General features: G+C 41.1%; 1 protein-coding gene across 1 annotated transcript in view; it reads right to left on the bottom strand.

Annotated features, from left to right (window-relative positions):
* LOC125260246 (calcium-responsive transactivator-like) overlaps nt 1-25,115 on the bottom strand; it is a 60,204-nt gene that overhangs the window by 3,921 nt on the left and 31,168 nt on the right. Inside the window, 7 exon segments of the mRNA XM_048178516.1 lie at nt 61-180; nt 4,835-4,924; nt 5,317-5,418; nt 17,920-18,036; nt 18,039-18,083; nt 19,346-19,528; nt 19,755-19,899. Coding sequence (XP_048034473.1) covers nt 61-180; nt 4,835-4,924; nt 5,317-5,418; nt 17,920-18,036; nt 18,039-18,083; nt 19,346-19,528; nt 19,755-19,899 — 802 coding nt within the window.

The following is a 25,115-nucleotide window of genomic DNA, read 5'->3' as shown; positions in this document are numbered from 1 at the left end:
CTGAATGAAATCAACCAGAAAACAGTTTAATCCTTGATCATTTGATGTAGTTTGTGTTACCGTATCCCTGAGGCTGAGCGCTGTAGGCTGCTTGTGATGGGTACTGCTGTTGACTTAATGTCTGGTGCTGCCCAGAGCCTTGTTGGTACTGTGTCTGCTGTTGGCTGTACTGAGAGTTTCCTGAAAGATCATTAAGGTAACACATGAAGGGCAAATTTAAAGGGATAGTTCACCCAAAAATGAACATCCTGGCATCAATTAATCACCCTCAATTGTTCCAAACATGTATAAATTTCTTTGTTCTGCTAAACACAAAAAAAATATATTTTGAAGAATGTTTGTAACCAATGCTTGTGGGGCACAATTGACTTCCATAGAATTTTTTCTGTACTGTGGAAGTCAATGGTGCCCCACGACTGTTTGGTTACAAGTATTCTTCAAAATTTCTTTTGTGCTCAGCAGAAGACAGAAATTCATAAAGATTTGGAACAACTTCAGGGTGAGTAAATGATGACAGGATTTTCATTTTTGGGTGATCTCTTTAATTTATACCAAATCTATTGACAATTGATAGACCAGTGATTCACAACCCTGGTCCTGGAGTACACCCAACACTGCACATTTTGATGTCTCTCTTATGTCAAGTTCAAACTACAGGATTTTAAGCCTGATTTGCAAGCCTGTCTGGCTGTGATCGGGGGCAAATCAGCGGGTGATCGGCGCTCGCCAATCTTTATGTGTGAACTGCTCAACGATTCATCAAAGAGGCTTGCTGACGCATGGCCGACACCTCACTGACACCAGATAAATATCTAGCATGATAAATATCTGGAGCTGTCGGCCGACTCGACATCCTGTGGTGTCACGTGTCGCGACGAGCTACAACCAATGAAATACACACTTATGTCTTTGGAAAGAGCAATAACAATACATTCAAATATAATTTGCTGACGTTTATTCATATCAGATACACATTGTGTAAGTAACTATATAGCTCACTCTATTCTTCTCCCAGTTTACCGGCCACATGTATTTCGGGACAAATTGATGAATTCACGTGCTGCAGGCTGTAAATCGACTGACAGGACTCTCTGAACTGAGGCACAAACAAACAAGGCGGTGCCCATCTCGTGTTATAGATTCAAATCAACATTATTATAGGTTTTTAAATGACAAAATGAGTCACTGACCCAAATTAAAATTGAGATTTTGGTATCAATGGAAAGATAAGACAATAAGTTTTAAAATGATATCACTCATACCTTGTGGTTTTAAAACCCATTTTAATTATGGTCGTCTGCCCTCTTTTTCCAACAGTGAAATTAATTAAATTAAATGAGTTTATATATATATATATATATATATATATATATATAAATGTTTCACTCAAATAATAATGAAAGTTTTTTTTTTTTTTTTCATGACACACAAAAAGTGTACTTAATAGAAAAAAAAACATTTTAAATTTTAAGTTAAATTACATTACATTTGCATGAACTCAAAACTTCATTGTAGTAAGCTGAACTTAATATGATTGAGTTAAGCTGCAGCAGATTTCTAATTCCCAGCATGCTTTGCGTCAGACTATATAAATAACTGTTGAAAGCATGACGTCGACTAGTCACTGGTCATAGCCTATGGATGGCGCAGCAGCATAAAGTCCACATTTATGCTCCATATCCAACAGTTACTGACAAATAAATGCATACTCCAATAGCGCTCCACAAGATATGTTTGATTATACCATCTGGATTCTCAATATTGATCGGATGAATGCTTGTTTTAAATCGCTTATTGTACACGTAAAGTTAATCGCCATTCTAAACTGCGCTGCTACATTACGCACACAGACACAGACAGTAGCGTGCAGATCGCGCACGCTCACAGAATCATTCAGTAGCGCAGAAATGTATTGTCAACCATGGGCGTAGGTTTGGTCTCAGCTTTGGTGGGGACACCCCCCCGGAATTCTTTTGTTGTAAGATACCAGTGCTTTAATGGTGATTTCCATTTTTATATCAGACTGTTGGCAATACAGAATATCACAATACAGAAGTGAATCTACTTCATCTCATTATATTGTATCCTGAGTCAGGATTCCGGACCCCGATATACCATCCTGTATAATATCCCTAAAGAGCAAATATAACTGTATAATCTCAAAAATGCACTCTCAAAAAATAAAAATAAAAACCTGAGACTGTTTAATGCTGCACAACCAAACGTTTTATTAACAGAAATTATTATGTACATTAGTATTTACACTAATAAAAAATACTCTGCCACAAGGAACTATTGTTGAACTATTAACTCTTGTTGAACTATATAACATTGATTAGTATAACAAAAATAAAAAATAGTGCATTAGATTAAACTGGGAAGGGTCATAACACTTGCATATTGTTGTCCTAGATTTACTGCTTCTATTGATCTCAATTGTAAGTCTCTTTGAATAAAAGTGTCTGCTAAATGAATAAATGTAATTGTAAATCTGTTGTGGTTTGTTGCTGTCTTTCCTGCATACAAAATGGTTAATTAATTTTGAAGTCTATCCTATGGCTAGCAAGTTTAACCCTCCTACCAGATAGTGTTATTGGATATTATAAATTAAATAACGATTCATTATATTTGAATAACCAACAGTGTTAACGTTTGCCTTTTTAACATTGCCAACACGTTTTTCCAGCACATGTGTCTAGCAATGTCAGTTCTTCATTAAACTGTGGGTGGTTTCCCTTTTATTTCTCTGCATGTAGGGTAGGCTACACTCACAAATACATTACATAAACAGAATGTAGGAAACGAAAAATGTCTCAGATCCACCGTTTATGTTGACTGCAAGATTCTAAGTTAAGGTACAGGCTAACTGACATTCAGTTACTTGCTAACGTAGCATTCTATCATCCTGGGTAACACATACTATCACCAGTTAATAATATTTTCCACAGTAGAATCTGCATTTGAAAGCCTGGTCAGTCACCACTGCTAGTTTATTTGTGTGGCTAGCTAGTTATTTTGCCTACTTACACTCTGACTCTGCTTTATGAAAAAGCTTCTTATGTCCACTTTCTTCTTCTTAGGGGCAAAAAAACGGAATATTAAAATGTTTTTACTCTGGCCTTTGTATGTGGCAGAGAGACAGCCCTGGTAACTTACCATTGGCGTCGTCAACATGCGCGCGCACACACACAGCACCCGCTCGCTGCTAGTGCAAGCACAAAAGTAGTCCCGGCCCGCGCGTGTAGCCTGTCAGATATCTCGCCGCCAATCAAATTACGGCGTTTCTTGTACTGTCGTCGTCCTGGCCGTTAGAATCGATCCAAATAGCAGTGCAAAGGAGCTTGCTAAATATTGGTGGGGACAAATTTGTCATCTCAAAATATTGATAGGGACTAGTACCTAGCGTCCCCCCCTAAACCTACGCCCATGTTGTCAACACTGTTCTGTGATTTATCAATAAAATAGCTTAGAAACTGAAAAGTACACTAGAGAGAAGCTGCCAGGTAGAATTAATTCACACACTCGCTCTCTCACTAATGCATTCATATAAGTGTAATCTTTACTGTGCTACATTATCTGTATCTGATTTAGAACGAGCAGAAATCTGTGAGAAATATAATGACCCAAAGACAAAATAACTGATAAAAATAAGCTGTTATGAGAAATATTTGTGGGCAGTGTCATATCATAGCTGTGCACAGGGCAACCTCAGCTCGAGGTTTAAACTTAAGGCTCGTTTACACAGCATTTTTACTTTCAAAGTTGAACTGATTTGAACTTTAGCGTTGCATTTTTAGAATGTCATATCATGCGCAAAACGCTGCAAACGACGCAAGACATGAGCGCAACGGACATACGCCTGTCTATAGCGGGTTTACATATAGAAAACATTATAGAAAAACAATGGAAAAGTAGCGCATTGGAATGGAAAAGCGCATTCTGTGTGAACAGCCCCTTATTTGTTCTTTAATGACTTAATCGTCAACTAGTCGACGTCGACTCAACTTCAATCACAAATGTCGACTTTAAAAAATCTGAAGTCATTCAATCCCTAGTCTGAATAGCACAGCGATCTGCCGACGTTTAAAGTCCTGTAGTTTGAACTTAATTGGCATTATCTGACTCACCCATCTGATGTCTTGGAGTCTTTACTAACAAGCTGATGAGTTGAGTCAGGTGTGTTTGATTAGGGAGACATCTAAGGGGCTGTTTACACAACACCATTTTCAACTAAAAATGGAAAACTTTTTATGCATTTTGGCCATTCATTTACACAACAATGGCATTTTGGGGGCCTGAAAACGTGCAACAGTTTAAAAATTGTGATTAATCATGACTAAATATTTGAATATATACACACACCGATTAGGCATAACTTTATGACCACCTTCCTAATATTGTGTCGGTCACTCTTTTGCTTCCAAAACAGGGGTCAGCATGGGCACCCTGCCTGGTCTGCGGATATGCAGCCTCATACGCAACAAACTGCGATGCACTGTGTATTCTGACACCTTTCTATCAGAACCAGCATTAACTTCTTCAGCAATTTAAGCTACAGTAGCTCGTCTGTTGGATTGGACCACATGGGCCAGCCTTCGCTCCCCACAATCATCAATGAGCCTGTCGCTGGTTCACCACTGCTCCTTCCTTGGACTACTTTTGATAGATACTGACCACTGCAGACCGGGAACACCCCACAAGAGCTGCAATTTTTGAAGGTGGTCATAATGTTATGCCTAATCGGTATATATATATATATATATATATATATATATATATATATATATATATATATATATATATGCGCACACCTTATATTATAACAGTTGATTACCTTCATAGTAGTGTTGTGAGGACTCGTCAAAGGATCTCTCATAATTCTGTTCCCCATAAGAAGACTGCTGATAGGAATACTCTCCATGACCTGTTGAAGAAAGACATAAAAATGCACATCCGCAGATCAGCTGGAAGAAAAAAAAGGGCAGGGGGGAGGGGAAAGAAGCACAGAGCTGCCGTTGCAGCATTCAGACATTCAAAAAATCAAATATTTTAGCGAATCAACAAAAAACGAGGAAGGAAAGCCAAATCTGAAATTTCAGCACACCGAGAAAAAAAAAAAAAGATTCACAGGCAATGAATACACGCTTAAAGGAGCTTGTTCTCAAGTCTATTTTAGGAATATTTTGAGAAAAAAAGAAATCATAGACATAAAGGCATGACTGGAAGATTCTGAGATGAATTAAAGTAGAAACAGGGATGTTGAATGAATTAGTGAATGAATGAGTGTAGAAAGGTTCTGGATGAGAGTGTGTTTACCATCTGAGTAAAACTGTTGGCTAACAGGCTCGCTGGAGCTCTGAGTGTGTCCATACTGCTCTCCGTAGAATTCCTCCTGGCCCATGAACTGCGGGGCTGATCCTGTAAGACAGGCGACACTAGGGTTGGTTAATCAGCCGATCTAACAGCAGTTTCAGAAGAATGGACTGGGCGGTTTTCTGAGGGAGAGAAAGTGCTCTAGAAGTAGTCCATTGTGTGCTACACTTACTTCAGCCAAAGAGGTAGGATGTTTCTAAATTAATTAAAGATATGTATGTGTAATTTTCTTTGAAAATGATAGAGCTGGATGTAGAATATTAATATGGCCACTATGGTAGCAAAAAACCTCCTCCAACAAAAGAGAAAATAAAAAATATGGGAATGGTATGAAATGCAAACTGATGATCTGTGCTTTGTATGTCACAAATCAATTTGGAGTATTAATATGATAATATATACATGGGGTAATATAGTGGTGGTGTGCAGAAACTCCAGATATCACTACATCCTTTCAAAATTAAAGCCAGATTTACTAAACAGGGCAGAGTAGATCGCAATCCCATAAAGGCACTGATGGGAGTGGAAAGTTCTGTGGGTGATCTACACAATGCATACAGATGCAGCCAGCTCATTTCCATTATGATCAACACAATCTACCAAGAGGAGCGCAAATTAGCGTAGGGTCACAAACAAGCAGAGTCAATGATAATCAGGTGTGGCTAGTCTACTTTCAACAAAGGTGCAACTTTTTACGTGGAACTTGACAAACAGGTATATGCAGGAATTATGTGTTTTCTCAGGAAACAGCATGGCAACATAGAAAAGACAGTGCCCTTTTGTATGTCACAGTATCTGCACAACTATGTATCCTCACTAGGGGTTGCACCGACTAATTGACTTATCGACTTTAATGCTCTGCCATGCCGCTTTAAACATGACATCAACTAGTCGCTGGTCATGGCCTATAGAGGGTGTTCCGTATCCAACAGTTAATGACAAATAAATGCATACTCCAAGAGAACTCCACAAGATATGTTTGATTATACCATCTGGATTCTCAATGTTGATTGGATGAATGCACGTTTTAAAAAGCTTATTCTAAACGCATAAATGCATTCTGTGATTTAAAATATAGAAAAAATTGGATGACAAGTAATTTCCTACTACTAAATTCAGAAAAAAAAAAAACAGAGGTTTTAATTATTGGACCAAAACCTGTAGTCCTTAGTCACAGGTTTCCTTTGTTATAGTTTCCCGCTACAATCGGTCACCATGGACACTAATCCCAATTATCACAGCTGTTTGTCATTTGAGTTAATTATGTGTATTTAAGTTCCTGTCTTTCCTCTATTCAGTCTTGTATATATTGACATCAGGTGTATGTCTCCATGTGAGTTGTGTTGCTACCGCTTTTGGATTACTCTTTGGATTATTAAAGACTGTTAAACTTCTTCTTCATCTTTTGTTATTCCCACACAACCACGTTACAGAAGACCGACCAAAAGTAAAGTAAGCAGATTATTGCTTGTTTCTTTTTACCCTTTTTCAGTCTTTTTTGTTTTTTCCATCATCATGGACTTCCCTGCTGTCAAGCTACTCTGCCTTGAGCAGGGAGATCGCTCCCTTGAGGAGCATTTAACAGATTTTTTGGATCTTGTACCTCAGACCACCTTCCCGGATGACTGCCTGGGCAAGGAGGAGAGCCCCACCAACCCTCCCGCCACTGAGAGTGTAAAACTGGCAGCACCACCTTCAGCCCTTCAATCCAACAATTCTTCATCTTCAGTCCTGTCAGTCCCATCAGTCCCTTCTGTCCCACCCTGCCTCCCTCTCCCACCACCTCATCAGACCACCTTAAAAGATGACATAGCCCTTTTCTTTGGAATATGTTTAGCCGTCCTCCATCGTCCTCAGCCCTTAGCCATTCCCTTTACCCATTTGTCACCTTCTCCCATCAGTCCCTCTGGATCCATCTTCTCTCTCAGTGGTGCGGATCCACCTCGGGCCAGCTGGGAGCCATCTCCACCTGGGCAAGAGGAGCCCACAGCGCTGCCTACGACCTTTGCTGACATCACTCCTCATCGACCCATCTCCCAGACTCCCTCCCCTACACTCCTCCCACCCACGATTCCAGCGTGGACCAGCGGACATTCGGACTCACTGGGCTCCCTTGGTCAGTCAGCTCCACCTGGGACAGACCTCCTGTGCTATGGACTTGTGGGCCATCCATTGCGGTTTGGCCCTCCACCCCTTTGTCTGCAACCCACTCAGCCATCCCTCAGGCTCCGCCACCACCACCACCCTTGGTCGCCTCAGCTCTCCCTCTGTCCTCTGGACCAATACCCTCATCGAGGGAGGTCGTCATTGTGGCTCGGTTGCGGTCGCCAGGGCCATCGTCGTCACTCCCTCCCCTCGGACCTTCGGCTATGCGGTGGGCTCTCACTCTATCGCTGTCATCGCCTCCGGCTGTCGCCATGGTGATGTCAGAACTTTTACCACCATGGCTCCTGCCTCGTAGTTGTGGCTGTGGCCTGGGCACCTTCCATCACGACCCTGCTCAAGGCTCCTCCATGGCTTTCTCCACATCCTGCACCACCCTGGAATTTTGTGTTCCGCGTCATCCCGTTCGGCCGTCCACCTCCAGAACCGCCACCTGTATCATCTGCCGTTTCGCCATCTCTTTGTCATCCTCACCTCCTATCTACAGCGCGAGGAGGCGCCTTCTTGGGGGGTGGGGGGGTCTTCCATAGTAGGAAAAAAAATGCTATGGAACTGTTCAGTTTCTCACATTCCTCAAAATATCTTCCTTTTGTGTTCAATAGAACAAAGAAATTTATACAGGTATGGAACAACCTGAGGGTTAGTAAATGATGACAGAATTTTTATTTTTGGGTGAACTATCCCTTTAAGTGCTTTGCCCAGTTTCTCTTTCTGTCATTTAGATTAAATATTTGCTAGTAGATCACATTCAAGTTTGCCGTAGTTGTCATGGACTTTCAGTTTGTTTTCCTTAGTCACAGGTTTCCTTTGTTATAGTTTCCCGCTACAATCGGTCACCATGGACACTAATCCCAATTATCACAGCTGTTTGTCATTTGAGTTAATTATGTGTATTTAAGTTCCTGTCTTTCCTCTGTTCAGTCTTGTATATACTGACATCAGGTGTATGTCTCCATGTGAGTTGTGTTGCTACCGCAACTAGATGTGCTGCTGTCCTCATTCCCTGAGGATGGCACCCCTCTTGTAGACTTCTGTGACTTCAACATACACCTAGAGAAGCCATATGCTGCAGAGTTCCACTCTCTCCACTCTGTCCTCTTTCCTCTAGGCGCTACTCCCTCCAACCTTATCCAGTGTTCTCCATGAGCACTGGACCGAACTCAGGGCAGCAGAGAGAAAATGGCACAAATTTTCAGCAGATTCAGCTAGATATCAGTCTTTGCTCTCCTCTTTTTCTGCAAAGGATCACACTGCCAAAACATCACTTTTCCACAACAAGATCAACAGCATTTCAGACACAAACTCCCCCTTCACTACCTCCCACCACCTCCTCTAACAACTGACAATTTCGCTAATTACTTCACAAACAAAACTACTACCATCAACAGTCAGTTCTCAGCTTCACACATGCAAGAATCAGACCAAACACATACAGCTGACCAACTTCTCTTCTCCTCCTCTCCTCATATAGAGGAAGTAGTCTCTAAACTTCTCCTCTCCAGCCACCCTACCACCTGCTCTCTAGACCTCATCCCTTCACACCCTCTACAAACCATCTCTTAAACAGTTTTGCCATCACTCACACATCTCTCCTCACAGGCATTTTCCCCCACTGCATTCAAGCAGGCTTGGGTAACCCCACTGCTTAAAAAACCTACACAAAACACTTCACTTGTAGAGTATTACAGACCTGTCTCTCTCCTCCCATTTATAGCAAAAAACACTTGAACTAGTTTTTTCAACCAGGTGTCTTCCTTCCTTTCACAAAACAACCAGCTGGACTACCAATCAGGATTTAAAGGTGGCCACTCAACCGAAACTGCCTTGCTGTCAGTTACTGAAGCTCTATGGCATGCAACGTCAACTGGCGGCCCGCGGGCCAAATCCGGCCCGCCAGAGATTTCCATCCGGCCCCCAGAATAATACTGAATTCAGGAATAGCCTTGTAAGAGGAAAAAGTTTAGGGCTGGTCCGAATACCATTTTTTGATGAACATCGACTATTCGAAGCTTCGGAGAGAGGGGCTGAACATATTTTTCTCTCTAATAAAGGCAGGAATCTGTGTCTGTATATCCGTTTGCATTTTTATTATTTCGAGAACCGTTCATCCAATCGACTTCACAGGGGAGTGCAGTGTCGCATTTGGTGCAATATAGATGGACACGCGAGACGTGACACATTCAGAATTAATAAACTTTTAGTAAACTACAGTTAGAGCAGCGCGAGCGGGAAGCGGCGCACCTCACGCGGGCAGGGCTTATGCTCCGAGAACGGACACTGCACTAGTGATATAAAACGCACACACACAGGTCTGTTAAATTAAGCAATACTTTTAAGGTAGTCTAATAATTTTCTGACTAACAAATTGACACAGAAATTTAAACAAAGAAAAACGAAATTAAGTTAAATTAAAAACGAGATTAATTTAGATTGATAATAACGGGTAAAAATGCTAATACATTTTGTCTATTATTCTATTTTCCACAATGTCAAAGCAACAAAACACAAGCTCAGACATGCACAAACTCCGCTGTTCTGCGCTCTAGCCAGAGAACACTCCCGTTGCTGGAACACGCGTCGGTTCTATTTCTAGCATGCACGCGTTTTCTGCGTGGCTCGAGCGCGCCTGAGACGCGTGTCTCAGTGTGCAAACTCCAACCTGTTAAATATGGGAGTCGAAATAAAAACGGACACGCCACGCAGCTGAGTCGCTCACGCAGCCAGTGTGTCGCCGGCCTTATTCAAGGGGGAATGAGAACCGTTTTTTATTTTTAATCTAACGAAACAAAAAGCCTTCTGAAAAGTAGCTTGTGCCATAGCCTGCCTTCAGTCAAGAATGACGATAAACGCGTTCTCTCATTGAACATCTTTTATTGTTTCACGTGCTCATTTTTTCACAAATGTCAAAATTTTCCTTGCCTGGGATTTGCGCACAATTGCGTGACAGTGATGGACAGCTTGAAAGCCTCACAAATATGAAGCCTAAAATATCGCTATCGCCCCCTGGTGGCTTGCTGCAGTACAGGTAATATGTAAAAAATAACATAAATTTGGAATTAGAATTAGTATATCAAATAATAACATACAGTATTAGGATACAATTCGAATTTTATTTTATATTACGAGTATCTGGCCCTTACAGTGTCTGCAGTGAAAAATTCTGGCCCTTGGACAAATATAGTTGATGACCCCTGCTCTATGGAGTGCAAGAGCTGAGTCCAAATCATCAGTACTCATTCTGCTAGATTTATCTGCAGCTTTAAACACCATTAATCATCAAATCCTTCTGTTTATCCTCTCACCCCTGGAACTCCACTTTGCTGGTTTGAATCTTACCTCACAGGTAGGTCCGTCAAGGTTGCTTGGGGAGGGGAGGTATCCCAATCGCATTGTAACGCCTATCCCTTAGACCAGGGGTGGCGAATGTCAGTCCTGAAGAGCCTCAGTCCAAGTTTAGCTCCAACTCTGATAAAAACTCACCTGCCAGTAGCTTTCTAGCAACCCTTCAGACTTGATTAGCTTGTTCAGGTGTGTTTGATTAGGGTTGGAGCAAAATTGCAGGACAATTTGGAGTCTCTCCAGGGCTGACGTTAGCCACCCTTGCCTTAGACCTTTGTTTAATGTCACATAAAATAATGGACCAACAAGATACATTTTCTTATGAGTCATGTGTATTATACAAAGTTATACAAACATATACATTCAACATGGCACCAATAATGAATTGTCCAACAACTGGTTTCAACAGAGGATTCAAAAACAGTCCACCTTAAAAAATGCAAAATCTTTGATTTGAAGTCATTTAAAACAGTTCCCTTTGCTCCCAGTCTTTGTTTAAAAGCGAAATGGAAACAAAGATAGAAAAAAAAACAGCACTTGAGTGCCAGGGTGATTCTACAGCAAAAATACAAGGAGTAACTCCGCATCAATGTTTGAAGTATAGCATTATTTATCCAGCAGTAACAGCTAAGCAGTATATGGTAATCAACTCAACTCAATTGTTTAAGCCACCAAGTATTCCACATATAGACAGAACCCAAACCCTCTGTAGACAATGAAAACATTCAAATAAGCAAACCATAACCATGTGCTACAAACACCCTTTATTAACAAAGCAAATGTATCAATGATAATTACTTATGAATGAGCTTTAGAACTAACAAGTTCCTAACACAGGGTCAAGAAGCCTAAAACACAGTGAGGGTAGAGAATTAACTACTGTTAGAATACTTTTGCTGATCCTCATTTCTTACTCTCTTAAATAGGTGAATTCATGCATTTCTCAGACAGAGTGCCCTCTAATAATGATTAATGACAGTGCTGAACTGAGAAAGCTATTGGTACAACAGTAACAGAAAAACTGTTACATAACCCTCCCCTTAAAAAATGTTTAAGCAGCTCCATAAAACTTTTTCATTTACTCTACATGATAAGTTTCAACTGGTTTTGAATCATCCAACATTACTACCTGGTAGTTAACCTTTGTTTAACCTTTTCAGAACTTTAGCTGTACCTTGCTTTTCGGTGCTAGTTTGGCCATAAATGAGTGTGAAGCCAGAGGCTGAGGGTTAGTCTCCATCTTCAAACAACTTGAGTTTCCTTCTTCTGTTGTAGTACCTTGCTTGTTGCTCTTGGGCTTGACTAGTCCTCTCTTTTACCTTCAAAAAGTTCTCTCTGCTTCTCAACAGTACTATAGGCCATATGATCAGGATTAGGCAGGTTTCGAATGAGGCATTCCAAGGCTCCTTTTAGCTTGCAGCCTAAAGTAATCTCCACAGGGGATAGACCAGTACTTTCCTGCCATACCATGTTTATGGCATACCGGAACTCTGATATCCATCTATCCCATTGCCTGTGGTTGTGCTTAAAATAAGAGAATATCATGGTCTTGAGAGTTTGGTTGGTTCTTTCTGTAATATTAGTTTGAGGATGATATGCCGTTCTTAGCTTCTGAATAACCCCCCAGAGCTTGCCAACATTCAGGAGCTGTCTGTAATCTGTGGCACATGGTCTGAAACCAAGGTAAGTAGGTGTTTCCCATCGAGTGAATATCTCTTTTATCAAGATATTCACAATATCCACAAAGGTGGGTTTGGCAGATCTCAGAGGAGAGCTGGACTATGATCTCTTTGGGAAGGGACCCATGAGATCAACACTCAACATGTGCCCAGGCTCTACTACTGGTGTTGAGAGAGTTTATTGGGTGCCACATTGCATCACAAGGGATATTTAACTGTGAATATAAAGCTTTGTAACCTTAAAGCCCACCTAGTCAGATGAGAAGTTGGGCAGGGATGATTGAAGACACAGGTAAGAGCAACGTGATCCGTGAATATCTCAAAATGCCTTCCTTCCAAGTACTGTTTCCACTTCTCGACTGACCATACTACCACCAGACATTCCTTTTGGGCAGTGGAATAGGATTTCTCGGCTCCATTAAAAAGAAGTCTTGATACATAAGCTATAACATGCTCAGCTCCATCGTGACCTTGAGTCAATGCCACTTCCTAAGCCGACATCACTGACATCTTTCTGGACTTTCAAGCTTTTTGTGAAGTCAGGGGTATTAACACTGGTGCTTTTTGTAGAGCATTTTTTTCAGATTCTCAAAAGCCTGTTAGCATTCCATTGTCCACTTCCAGGCAATGTTTTATACTTCAGAGCATGCAAGTTGCGGAAATCCCTGAAAAATGTGGAATCTAGCTAGGCCTTAAAAAGCACTGTACCTCTTTGAGCGGTGTTGGGACAGGAACATTTTGGACGGCCTCCACTTTGGCAATTTCAGTACAAACTCTTTCAGCAGACACAACATGCACCTAAGAAAACGATGGATTTATGTAGCAGGTTGCACTTTGATAGGTTAAGGGTCAGCCCTGCAGCTTCCAGTTTATCAAAGAGCTGTTTAAGGTGTCCAAAATGCTCTTGGATGTTCTTGGAATAAATTACAATACCATCAAGGTAGGATAAGACAAAACTTTCCAATACATTTTCTCAATATGATATTAATCAGGCACTGAAAAGTTGCATCAGAGTTTCTGAGTCCAAACAGTAGACACACAAATTTATATTGTGCATTTTTGGTTACAAAAGCAGTCTTAGGAATGCTAGCCTCATCCATAAGCACCTGCCAAAAGCAACTTTTGAGATTCAATGTGCTGAAAATTGAAGCACTACTCATTGATTCAAATATTTCCCTGGTCAAACTAGATCCCTGAATCTGTCAGAAACTCCACGCCAATTATAATGGGTAACATTAGATCTCGATCATTAACCATGAAGGCTCTGAATGGATGCTGATGTCCATGATGTGCACAATGCCAGATTACCTTTTTCAGTGCTGTCTGTACATTTTTGATTTGTACATGAGCGTTAGCAAGTGAGAAAGTATGACCTCTACTGGACTGCAAAGTTTCAGTGTTTGACTTCAATTTTTTCAAGTAAGATTCTTGAAGTAAAGACAAGGTACTACAAGTGTCCAAGACTGCTTGACACCTGTAGCTATTAATGGTTATAGGCAGGGACAATGAATCAAGTTGGATCAATCCTTAGCTGTATGGGTTAAAACAGAGAGCAACATGGATAATATCTCAGCATTATTCAATGGTTATTCAATTGCAAGGTACTCATCACATTTTTCTAAGAAATAGAGTCTTCTCCTTACAAACTTACAAACTTTTGAAACTCCAGCTTGATAGGTGCTTTAAAATAGGATAAGTTGGACTATGTTAATATGGGTGGATTGAAGTGGGGAGTAGATGTTACAGCATAGGAAGACTGGATTAAAGATTTCATTTGAATGTCCCTATGTGCCATATAATCCATCATTGCTTGTCCTAATTGCTGCATGCTATTCCAGGTACGCCAGGCGAATAATGACAGTGCTGCACTGAGAAGGCTGCTGGTACAACAGTAACAGGAAAACTGTTACAACATTAACTGGTCACTGGGGTACCTCAGATATCAGTTCTTTGACCCCTCTTCTTCTCTACGTACACTACATCACTGGGACCCATTATACAGGCACATGGTTTCTCCTATCATTGATATGGTGATGACATACAGCTGTACTTTCATTTCAACCAGATGATCCCACGGTAGCTGCACAGATCTCAGACTGCTTGGCAGACATCTCAGCATGGATGAGAGAACATCATCTACAACTTAACTTAGCTAAGACAGAGCTTCTTATCTTTCCAGCCACTCTGTCAGTACATCACAGGTTTACCATCCAGCTAGGTTCATCAACGATAATCCCATAGAGTTTGGCCAGGAATCTTGGGGTAATCCTTGATGATCAGCTGACCTTTAAAGATCACGTTGCAAAAACAGCACGATCATGCAGGTTTGCAAATTATTCAAAACTCACCATCACAGCTTGTCTTCAATGAGCCAAGAGAGCACACGTCACACCTCTGTTTATCTCTATCCACTGGTTTCCGGGTGTGGCTTGCATTAGGTTCAAGACATTGGTTCTTGCCTACAGAACAACCACGGGCTCTGCACCCTTCTACCTCCACTCTCTCTTATGAGTCTGCATCCCCTCCAAGCCTGCAGTTGTTAAGTGAGCTGGTGTTCCTTGCTGATGGAATGATTTTCCCACACATTCTTCAATGCTGCATCTGATATTGATGCTATGGAGAACCAATACACACTACTCCATGCCAAGGAAATGCCTGCCTCACTAAGCTGTTAAGATGCACAAACATAATGGGCATAGCATAAATTCTCTCTATGGATTACTTAGAGTGCATCAACCCAAAGGGCAAATCCAAAATTACTCATATAGACTGTATAGTGGCACAACAAGCCAATATTCTCCAATGGAAGTTGAAGATTCCCAAGCTTCTGTACCCTATAGCTGTCACAATCCTCAGTTACCAGACCAGTCACCTCAGCACACTATGTTTTCCATTATCCTCTCTGTCTATCACCTATGCAACAATCACCACACCTGCCAGCCATCAAAATCAGTTCCTCCATATAAGCCAGCACCAAACACACATGGTGGTCAGGTCTCATCATTCAGCACAGAAACTCTACCTGGCAACTTACCTGTGGATTACTTACCTGTGTATTGAGCTATCCCGTCCTTTGTCTTCTTCATTCTTTTGTGTTTCATCGTCTGCCAGTCTTCAGTCCACCAGCCACTTCTCTACCTGCTACAGATGAGACTTATCATTCTCAAGTCAGTATCACCACATTGATCTGCAACCCAGTAACTAACCTGCTCTTTACCTGTGTATTATTCAAAAAACTCTGTTTGGATTTTTACCTTTGTCTGTATTCTTCTATTCCATGACAGAAGACCAGACCAAAAAAGGAATATGCAGCACAATTTTCCGTTTTGGTTCGAGAGAGCCAGGATTTTTTAAAATTTTTAAATTCTGCCTTCTTGCCATCACCAGCCCCATTGACAACGAGACCCTGAAGTCACTGTTCTGGATCGGTGCAAATTACTATCACCCCATAGACCTTCCGGACACCTTTGGACTGAACTGGAGGGACGCATCATCCGGTGTCTGGAGAGTGTTTACCCCTGGTCCCTGGAGAGTGTTTACCCCTGGTCCAGAACACAGCCTGACCCAGAGTTCCACCACCATTGACCACGGAGGAATCTTGCGAGCCCCCCACAGACAAGAGAGCTACCACCCACCACGATGTGTCAGCCAGTACCCGAAGATAAGAGGTCAGCGTGGACCCTCGCCCCAGAAGAGGAGCCCCCCAATGAGTCTAACCAGGTGTGTAAGCCCACGACATCAGTGGCCGAGGTTATATTGGTGGAAATGGAGACAGAGGACTGGCTGATGGACTTCAGCACAGAGGTATCGTCTCCCACTGTATCCCACTCCATTTCATGTTCTTCATCGCTCATTCCCTGCTCAGCCACTCCTCCAACCCCACCTCTGATGTAGGTTTGCAGCCCTTCAGCATCTTCTGGGAAGCCTAGCTGTGTCATCAAGCCTCAGGTCAAGCAAATTCAATCAGCACCTGAGCAGATGGATTGTGTGGCTCCGCCTCTGATCACCTCGCTCCGTTTTGGCCCGTCGACCTGTCGGCTCCGACTTGGCTCCTCCCACCTTCGGCTCCACCCTCAGCCCTTTGATTTCACCGGGTTCCCCCTTGATTACGGACTTGGCTGCAGCAGGCTCCTTCTTCTGTTCGGCATCACCTCTGTCCTCCGTCACACCAGCAACGCCTCAGTCCTCGGGCAGTCTGGCTTCTCCTCAGATGCTCGTCGCCATGACATCGCCTATGTCTTCTGTGCCAGTGATGTCACTCTGTTCCATCGGCTCTCCATCTGTGCCCTGGGATCCATCAGCTCTGCCTTCGTTGATCGTCCCCAAGTTGATGTCAGCCTCCACAGCACCTTGGCTCCTCCCTCCCTTGACCAGCCACTTCTCTTCTCTACATGCTAATGATAAGACTTATCATTCTCAAGCCAGTATCAGCACATTGATCTGCAACCCATTAACTAAACTGCTCTCTACCTGTGTGTTTTTCAGTAAACTCTGTTTGGATTTTACCTTTGTCTGTATTCTTGTGTTCCATGACAATAGCAAAGAAAGTCCCGGCCACTACAACCTTCCTCCCTCCCTTGCGGGACAGAAGTCAGCCATATAAGGTCCCAAAAGCAGAGCTCTAAGAAAAAAAAATGACAGCACCTTGACAAAACTCTTAGGAAGTAGCCTATTACACATTATCAACTATGACCTTCAGTATTACCACTGCTTTCAGGGAGAGAATGCAACCCTTAACTTCATCAGAAGGGATGCAAATATGAGAGCGGCTTAATATAATTGCAGAACACTCTCGGCATCAAAACTCAACCCCTAGGAAACTGCAGGGGAGCTTCAGCTCTATGTAAATACTTTAGAGTAAATAGGGGAAAGTGCCCATGCCCTGCTTGAGTAAAAGTGCTTCTCCAGGATCGATAAAATACTGCATTCGCTCATTTAGGTTATAGAGCATAAAAGAACCACGAATGCTACCAGACTAACTTGTCAGGTTCTTTGAACATGCATCATATTAGAGAGCCTTTATGCGGTACCCAATCAAAGGGGAGCAAAAGACCCTACTTAAAAGATCCAACAGTTGGGGAGAAAGGTAAACTAAACAGGTAATACAAATTGCTAATTTAAAAATACAACTTTTCTTTTAACAATAGATAGATAACAAGGAGAGGCGCCCCGCGGGCAAACGTCCTCTACTTATTAGCTTTTTCGAACCAGGGCTAGGGTAAAGCACCCATCCAAAGGGCGTTGACGTTCCACTTTGAAAAGGAACATAACATTTGTGATTTCACCTCTGCAAATCTACAGCACAATTACATACAGACACAAAATATCCATAACCAGGTTATGAAATAAAGGTCACAGCACCTACCTTGCTGTGGGGCACGATAACTTCCCATGGGTCTCTGTGGCATCATGCTGCTCCCCTGGTTTCCCTGTCCCATCATCCCAACAGTCTGCTGACTCTGGTAGTGTTGACCCCCGCCGAGGTCGACGAGTAATGGGGTCCGGTGCCTTGCTGATGCATTACAGAAACTAGTGGGAACCAGCACCACAAACATTGCAACATTGAAATAGTGTAAACAAAAGTCTTAATGATCAGAAAATACTTTTTAACAACACAAAGGTTATATAGGACTAAACTGTTGCTGTGCAGTTTCTGACGAGCCAAAGATATTTTACTAAGAACCAAATGAAGCTGGGGTAAAATCAAGAAAGAAACACTGTCAGTTGGGACAGAGGGCAGCATTTCAGGGTTTTAAAGGTTCAAAGAATGCCTAAAAAGAGGATTAAATCAAAAGTCAGAGAAAGGGAGAAGCTTCCTGCTGATGAACTGAATGTGTTTGATCTCTCTCCTGAGGGTCAAGAGATATTTCTGATGTGGCATCTTCATCCATGAAGTAGCATAAGGATGAATCTCAAGAAACCTGTCAAGAACATGTCCGTTTCCCAAATATATATTTATTTGTTATAGGTTTAAAGAGATAGTTCACCCAAAAATTAAAATTATCCTATGATTTACTCACCCTCAAGCCATCCTAGGTGATATGATATGATTATCTTCTTTCTGTCTTTTTTTTCGGCAACGGCCGTACGTGAGTCTGGTTCCAGTGGAAGAGTGAACTTTAACCCTCCTCTTCTCTTATATTGAAATCCTCCAACATTTCTCTTTAAAAATTCTAATTTTAGACTTCTAATTCATGACCAGTGTTTTGTTTTGCTTCCATCCTCTTTTGCTTCACTTTTCCGCCGGAACTAGACTCATGAGCAGCCATTGCCGGAAGCCAGTGATTATAGATAATAAAGTTTTAAATATGGATGTTTTTCTTACAAAAACCCATCGCTTCACTTCAGAAGGCCTTTATTAACCTCCTGGAGCTTTATGGATTACTTTTAAGATGGATTTGAGCCCCATTCACTACCGTTATAAAGCTTAGAATTTAACTCAGATTGTGTTTGTCTTAAAGAAGATATATACACCTAGGACGGCTTGAGGGCGAGTAAATCATGGGATAATTTTCATTTTTGTGTGAACTATACCTATAAAGTTTAAATGGTCATGAAAATAATGTCACATTGCAAAAATTGGCTTGAAATATTTTTTTTCTTTTCATTTTGTCTTAGTGTGATTCACCCACATCCTTACCATGCATTACATAAATTAGGAACCTGTGTTGTAGAATAATGCGTAATATTTCTAAATAACATCTTCCGTAAAGCCCTCCTCCCACAATAACTTATCCTGTTACATTGTTTTTCTGGATGGGACCCTCAGGTGAGCTCCCTCCAGGGCTCACCTTGGCTGGACTGCATGTTGAGGTTGGCACGAGAGGCCATAGATGAATAGGCCACCTGACCTTGGAGCGGAGCTCCCTGAGAGGAGGGCACCGAGTGGCTGTACCCAGGCCCCGTGCCATGGCTGCTGGGGGGCAGGCTCATGGATATGGTGGGCTGCTGCTGCATGGGGGCGTGGCTGGGGCCTGACAACACACACTCACAATCAGGATAAAGCACACATTCAGTTCATCAAAACACCACGAGTCAAAGATCGCAAATGAAAGGGCAAGTAGTGTTTATAAGAGCCAGGCAAGCTGTAGAAAAGCAGTAAGAAATACATATGGTGCAAAGACGTTACCCAGAGAAATAAGCAAGCAATAAGCACAGCACAGACACACAAGCAGTTATTGGATGCAGAGAGGGTCTCACCATTGTTCATTTGGCTCTGCATTAGTGAGGTGGGTGGCAAGCCAGTGCCCATACTATCATTCATATTAGTTTGAGAGTGAAGAGACTGACCTCCACCACCCTGACTCATCCCACCTGGACCTATGTTTATATTGGGGTTGGGAGGCTAATGTGAAGACAAAGCAAGAGAAAGAGAAACAGAAAGACAGATAAAGAAGAAAAAAGAAGAGAGATTGAATAAGATTGTGTAAATATATACTTTCAATAGCCATGTAAAGGCTTCTTCTGTATTTTTTAAATGAACATATTTTAATGACAGTATATTTATTGAACAAAAAATCTTCCATTTATCAAAGTAAACAGAAAATAGTACAACTTTGCTGAAATTATTGTTTTGAACAACTATTAACTTAGATATGTTACTTTAGCTAAAGTATTTGTATAAACACTGGGTGCCTTTTGCCCCATGCTGGTGAACCTTTTAACCTGTATATGTGGTGATATTTGACCACTGTTGGTACCACTGTATGGTAAAGAGTGACAGTAATTTCATAATTTATGCCAGGACTATAAATGAATCGATCTGTAGCTATTGATTTTTCCAACAGAATAACGAGACCCATCCAAACTCAAACACATACACTCCGGTTTATTCATTCATTACGGAATTTAGACTAAAAGTGTGCACACTTGGAGAAATATTGCTGTTTTCACACAGGTTTGTTTGTATTTTTCATGAGCTTTGGGGTATTTTGTATAAGAATATAGAATGTATATATGAGAATGCTAAGCAGGTGTAGCATTTAGATTATTATAAGAAGGAATAAATAATCTATATTTCTGCCTCATCAAATGAGCAAATCCACAGTAGATTGCAATTGGAAGTAAAAAAAGAAAAAGAAAAAAAAGATTGCAATTGGAAGTTATTATGAACACTCAATGGTCTTTTAAAGTGAGTTTTGAGCAAAAACATACTTTCTCATAAATTGTCATGTCAAATCATTACATATATAACTTTACATAGAAAAGTGTTTTTTCACACTAAAATCATGTTAAAACATACCGTATTTTTGTCTTGTGGCTTTTGATTGTAATGTTTACAGATTTTACAATTCACTTCCATTGTAAAAGCCTCACTGTATTTTTGGGACAAGTCTGAATTAAAGTGCCAAATACTGCTATGCTCATTTCTATCAATGACAACTCTCTGAACATTTTTAGCATGGAATTGGATATGACAATGTTGAAGTATTTAGAACTTGTATATGTCAGCTAATTTAAAAAAATATAAGCTGACAAACGCAATAATGCACCGAGATAAGGAATGAAAGATCGTTCACTTATCTAGATGTTGAATTTCTTCCTAAGCATGCTGCAAACTGCTATAGCTATTTAAATGTTGAGCAGCAAGCTCATTGGCTGCAGATATGACAGGAAACCAATCAGCTTGTGCTATGTAGTTAAGGACCCATCAGCCTGTGCCATCTAGAGTTTCTTGACAGAACCTGAAATTTCTGTTCAGGGCGTCTACTAAAATAGGTTTACATGATTTAATGCTCAAAAAAATAATTTTTCTTGGTTGAAAATTTGAAAAATATATTGCGTCAACATACAGTATTACAATATATTTAATAATATATAAGGAATTGCCACTTTACATATATTGAAAAATATGTGACAATATATTTACTCTGTTATGTCAATGTGTATTCGGTTATGTCCCTGGACATAAAGTGTTTATTTTTAGTTGCTGTTGATTATTTGTATTCGTGATGGATGTGTATTATGTATTGTGTGCAGTTCTGTCTCTCTCTCTCTCTCTCTCTCTCTCTCTGTCCAGTGCTTAATTGGGACCAGCTGCGAGCTGGGCTAAGAAAGACGGCAGTGGCGGGGAGCATTCGCTGTGCATGCGTCATAGAGCTCCACCGTGATTATCATTGCCGTTCAATTTTAAACTAAATGGCTATATATAGTGGGGGTGTCAAATGCAGTTTAGAGTTTAGCTTCAACCCTAATTAAACAGACCTGATCCAGCTAATCAAGTCTTTCAGGCTTATTTGAAAACTACAGGTATGTGTATTGGAGCATGTTGGAACTAAACTGTAGGACTGTGGCCCTCCAGTTTGGCAACTGAGTTTTTATATATGGTATATTAAAAAAATCAACCATCTATCAGTAGGTCCCCAAAAGTGAAACTCCGCCTATGGTTTTAAAACATAAATGGTACTCAGATTGCATAATTGCAAAAGAACAATGATGGAGGAGAAATTTGCTTTTGGGGACAAATCATGCTTCTGGATTTTTCTCAATGGCCACTTGACTTGAACAATTTACCCAAGTGTGACGGATTCGATTCATCTCGCAATTGCTCTTTTATAATTAAGGTATGAAGTCACGTTTTGATTCTGAATGTTTTCATTTGTATTTCTGACACAAATTACTATATTACTATTGCTGAAACATTTCAACAGAGACCAGATACTGATGCTAAACTCATAGACTTTTCAAAAGATATACAATTTGTCGACATTTGTAAAATTTGTGGACAGTTGTGATCAACAGGTTGTGAAAATATGTTGTGTGTACGTACATTAACTACTGATGGCATCAAAGTAAAGGAAGGTTGACAATGAATATTTGGGAAAAGGAATTTGCCTTTGCCGAGATAGGTGGTAAGCAAATGTGTCTTATTTGTCAGAAAACATTTGCTGTATTAAACCAAGCTACTTAAGGCAAATTTCAAAGCTGCTGTTGTCTGATTCAACCATAAGCACAAGTAGAACTAATTTCATATAATCTCTTTTCACAGTTGCTAAAATATATTGAAAGGTCAGAGTACTTCAGTTCAGTTTAGCAGCTACAGTAGCAGTGTGGGTGCATTTTCTCAAAGCAGGAAAATTTGTAGAGGAAATGTTGACCTTGCTTCCGTTAAAGGGCCACACCCATGGAGAAGACATTCAATCTGCACTGACCAAAACATTTTATAGACCAAAAACATAAAACTGAAAAAGCTATTTTCTACTACAATGTTTGGAAAGGTAAAAAGACTAATCACTTTGCTTAGAAAATATCCTGAAATACTAGCCGCCTTCTCCTACCACTGCATTTTGCATTAAGGTAGGAACACACCAAGCCAACGGTCGGCCGTTGGGCAGTTTTTGTTCGTCACCCGACTAAGTTTTCTCAGTGTGTTCCGCACCGCTGGCTGAAGTTGGTCCGGGCTTTTTTTCAGCTGATTCGACATGTTGAATCGGCATCGGAGCTCGTTGGTCCGTCGGGCCATCTGATCATTCTGATTGGCTGTACAGCTACTGCCACCTGCTGGTATGGAAAGGCATTTCATCTTACGCAGGTGCAGAACAGACGTGCTACTTGGCCATCGGCTGTCGAGCGTTGGTTTGGTGTGTCAGGCCAACCCGACGTGAGCCAACCCTGCAGTCTGCTTTCGTCGCCACTGGTTCGTTGGCGTCAGCTTGGTGTGTTCCTGCCTTTAGGAGCAATTAGAAATGTCCTTGATTGCTTCATGTGATTACTTCCAGGTGTGAAAGAGAAGGGCAGACATGATTTACCACCCCTTGAAGAAAACACATTCATGCACAACGTAGCTATTCTGACTGATGCGAATTTCAAGGGAAACAAAAGTTTCTTCAAATGATGCTGAAAGATGTGGCTGCATTTAAAGTGAAACTAGACCTGTTTGTGCAGCAAGGAAAGTAATTTCGCTCACTTTTCTGTTCTACATTTGCAACTGACAGAGCCATCCTCATTTTCAACCCGTGCTTAATGTGCTTACCTCAGGGAGCTAAATGACAAGATTTCCTTAGATCCCTAAAACCTGTACTGGCATTCACAAAGAATGATTTTTCTTGTGACATACAGGCTACATCTGATGCATTCACGTCAGAACACTTCAGTGTCGACAGGGCAGCTTTTGAGGAGCAACTCAGTTAACAGCACAACAACATCCTTAAAGAAAGACTTAAGGAAGAGAGCACTGACACATTCTGGACATGCTGTATTCTCAAAAACCCTGACAAACGCATACCCTGCAATAAGGTATGAATTAATTGCCCTGCTATATAGCCTATGTCCTACGTGTAACTGATGACATAGCAGCCCCTGACAACCTCATAACAGAGATATCAGTACCTGTGAGCCTAAGATGCCTAAGATGACATTTTCACTCCAGGGAAAAACAAAATGTAATGGTCAGAATTTAAAGGTGCTCTAAGCGACCCTGGGTGGAGTAACTTCCTGTTGAGGTTCAAAGTGTTGTCAAACAAAACAGAGGCTAGCTAGATCCTCCCTCCTCCTCCTCCTCCCCCTCCACTCCGTGCTTCCTGAAACAGTCATGAACGCGCATTTAAAATGAAAGTAGCTTGCATATTGGCTGGAGTACTGTTTATTATGTTTCGTGGTCCAGACTGCACCAGTTTGTTTTTGTTGCCGTTTTTGGAGCTTGTGGCGACTACAGAGACCGCATTTTTTTACAGTGTGTTCAGGGGACAGGCAGCTAGCAGATAGTGAGGAGATGTTTGCTGTATGTGACAAAAAAATTTTTGGCCTAAAGACACGTGACATCGCTTAGAGCACCTTTAAAAACATCTGTCTAGTGGATGTTTATGTGAATCAACAATTAAAAAGCAGCACAGTGGAACACAAGAACAGATTCTAAGTGAACAACCCTTAAACTGTTAAACAGCGAGATGTGGTGCAGAGGCCAAAAACATATACCAGATAGAATACAAAAACATGTGATGAGTTTACAACCCCTAAATCTACCTCTAAGATTGGCTGACTGACAGACTTATTTGCTCAAAATGGATTTCTGTGGACTGTAGGTCAGTTATAGACTTATGAACAGTGACAGAGAATCAGAACATATAATATTAACCTCTAAAGCCAGTTTTGGTGATGTCTGTTCAGTGCTTCTGTCTACAACAATGAAATGTCTTTAAATTATTTAAATAATTAATTTCAAAATTGACTCTGGTGCAGACGCCACTGTAATACCTGAGAAAAGCTACGGAAGCCTAAAGAATAAAATACCACTGAGCAAAACAAACATCATACTGCACAGTCCTGGTGGCAAGCTGGATTGTATGGGCCAACTGAGAACAAAAGTAAGCCTGAAAAAAAAAATGTACTTGATGAATGCATATGTGGTAAAAGGAGCCCATGTTTGAAATTTGCTGGGACGCAGTACCACAATTGAAAAGGGGCTCATAATAAAGAATAGATGCAATAAGAGAGAGTGTGTTTGGCAATTCAGTAAAAATAATGCTTGAATCAGTAAAAATAATGCTCAAAAGAACAGCAGAGCTGTACAGTGTCCATGTAGCTCGTAGAGTACCAATCCCAATGCTTTTGAAAGTCAAACAA

Source organism: Megalobrama amblycephala, linkage group LG24 (genome assembly GCF_018812025.1).
Source record: "Megalobrama amblycephala isolate DHTTF-2021 linkage group LG24, ASM1881202v1, whole genome shotgun sequence".
Classification (NCBI taxonomy): Eukaryota; Metazoa; Chordata; class Actinopteri; order Cypriniformes; family Xenocyprididae; genus Megalobrama; species Megalobrama amblycephala.
Note: the sequence above shows the minus strand (reverse complement) of the source record. Positions and strands in the feature narration are given on the sequence as shown.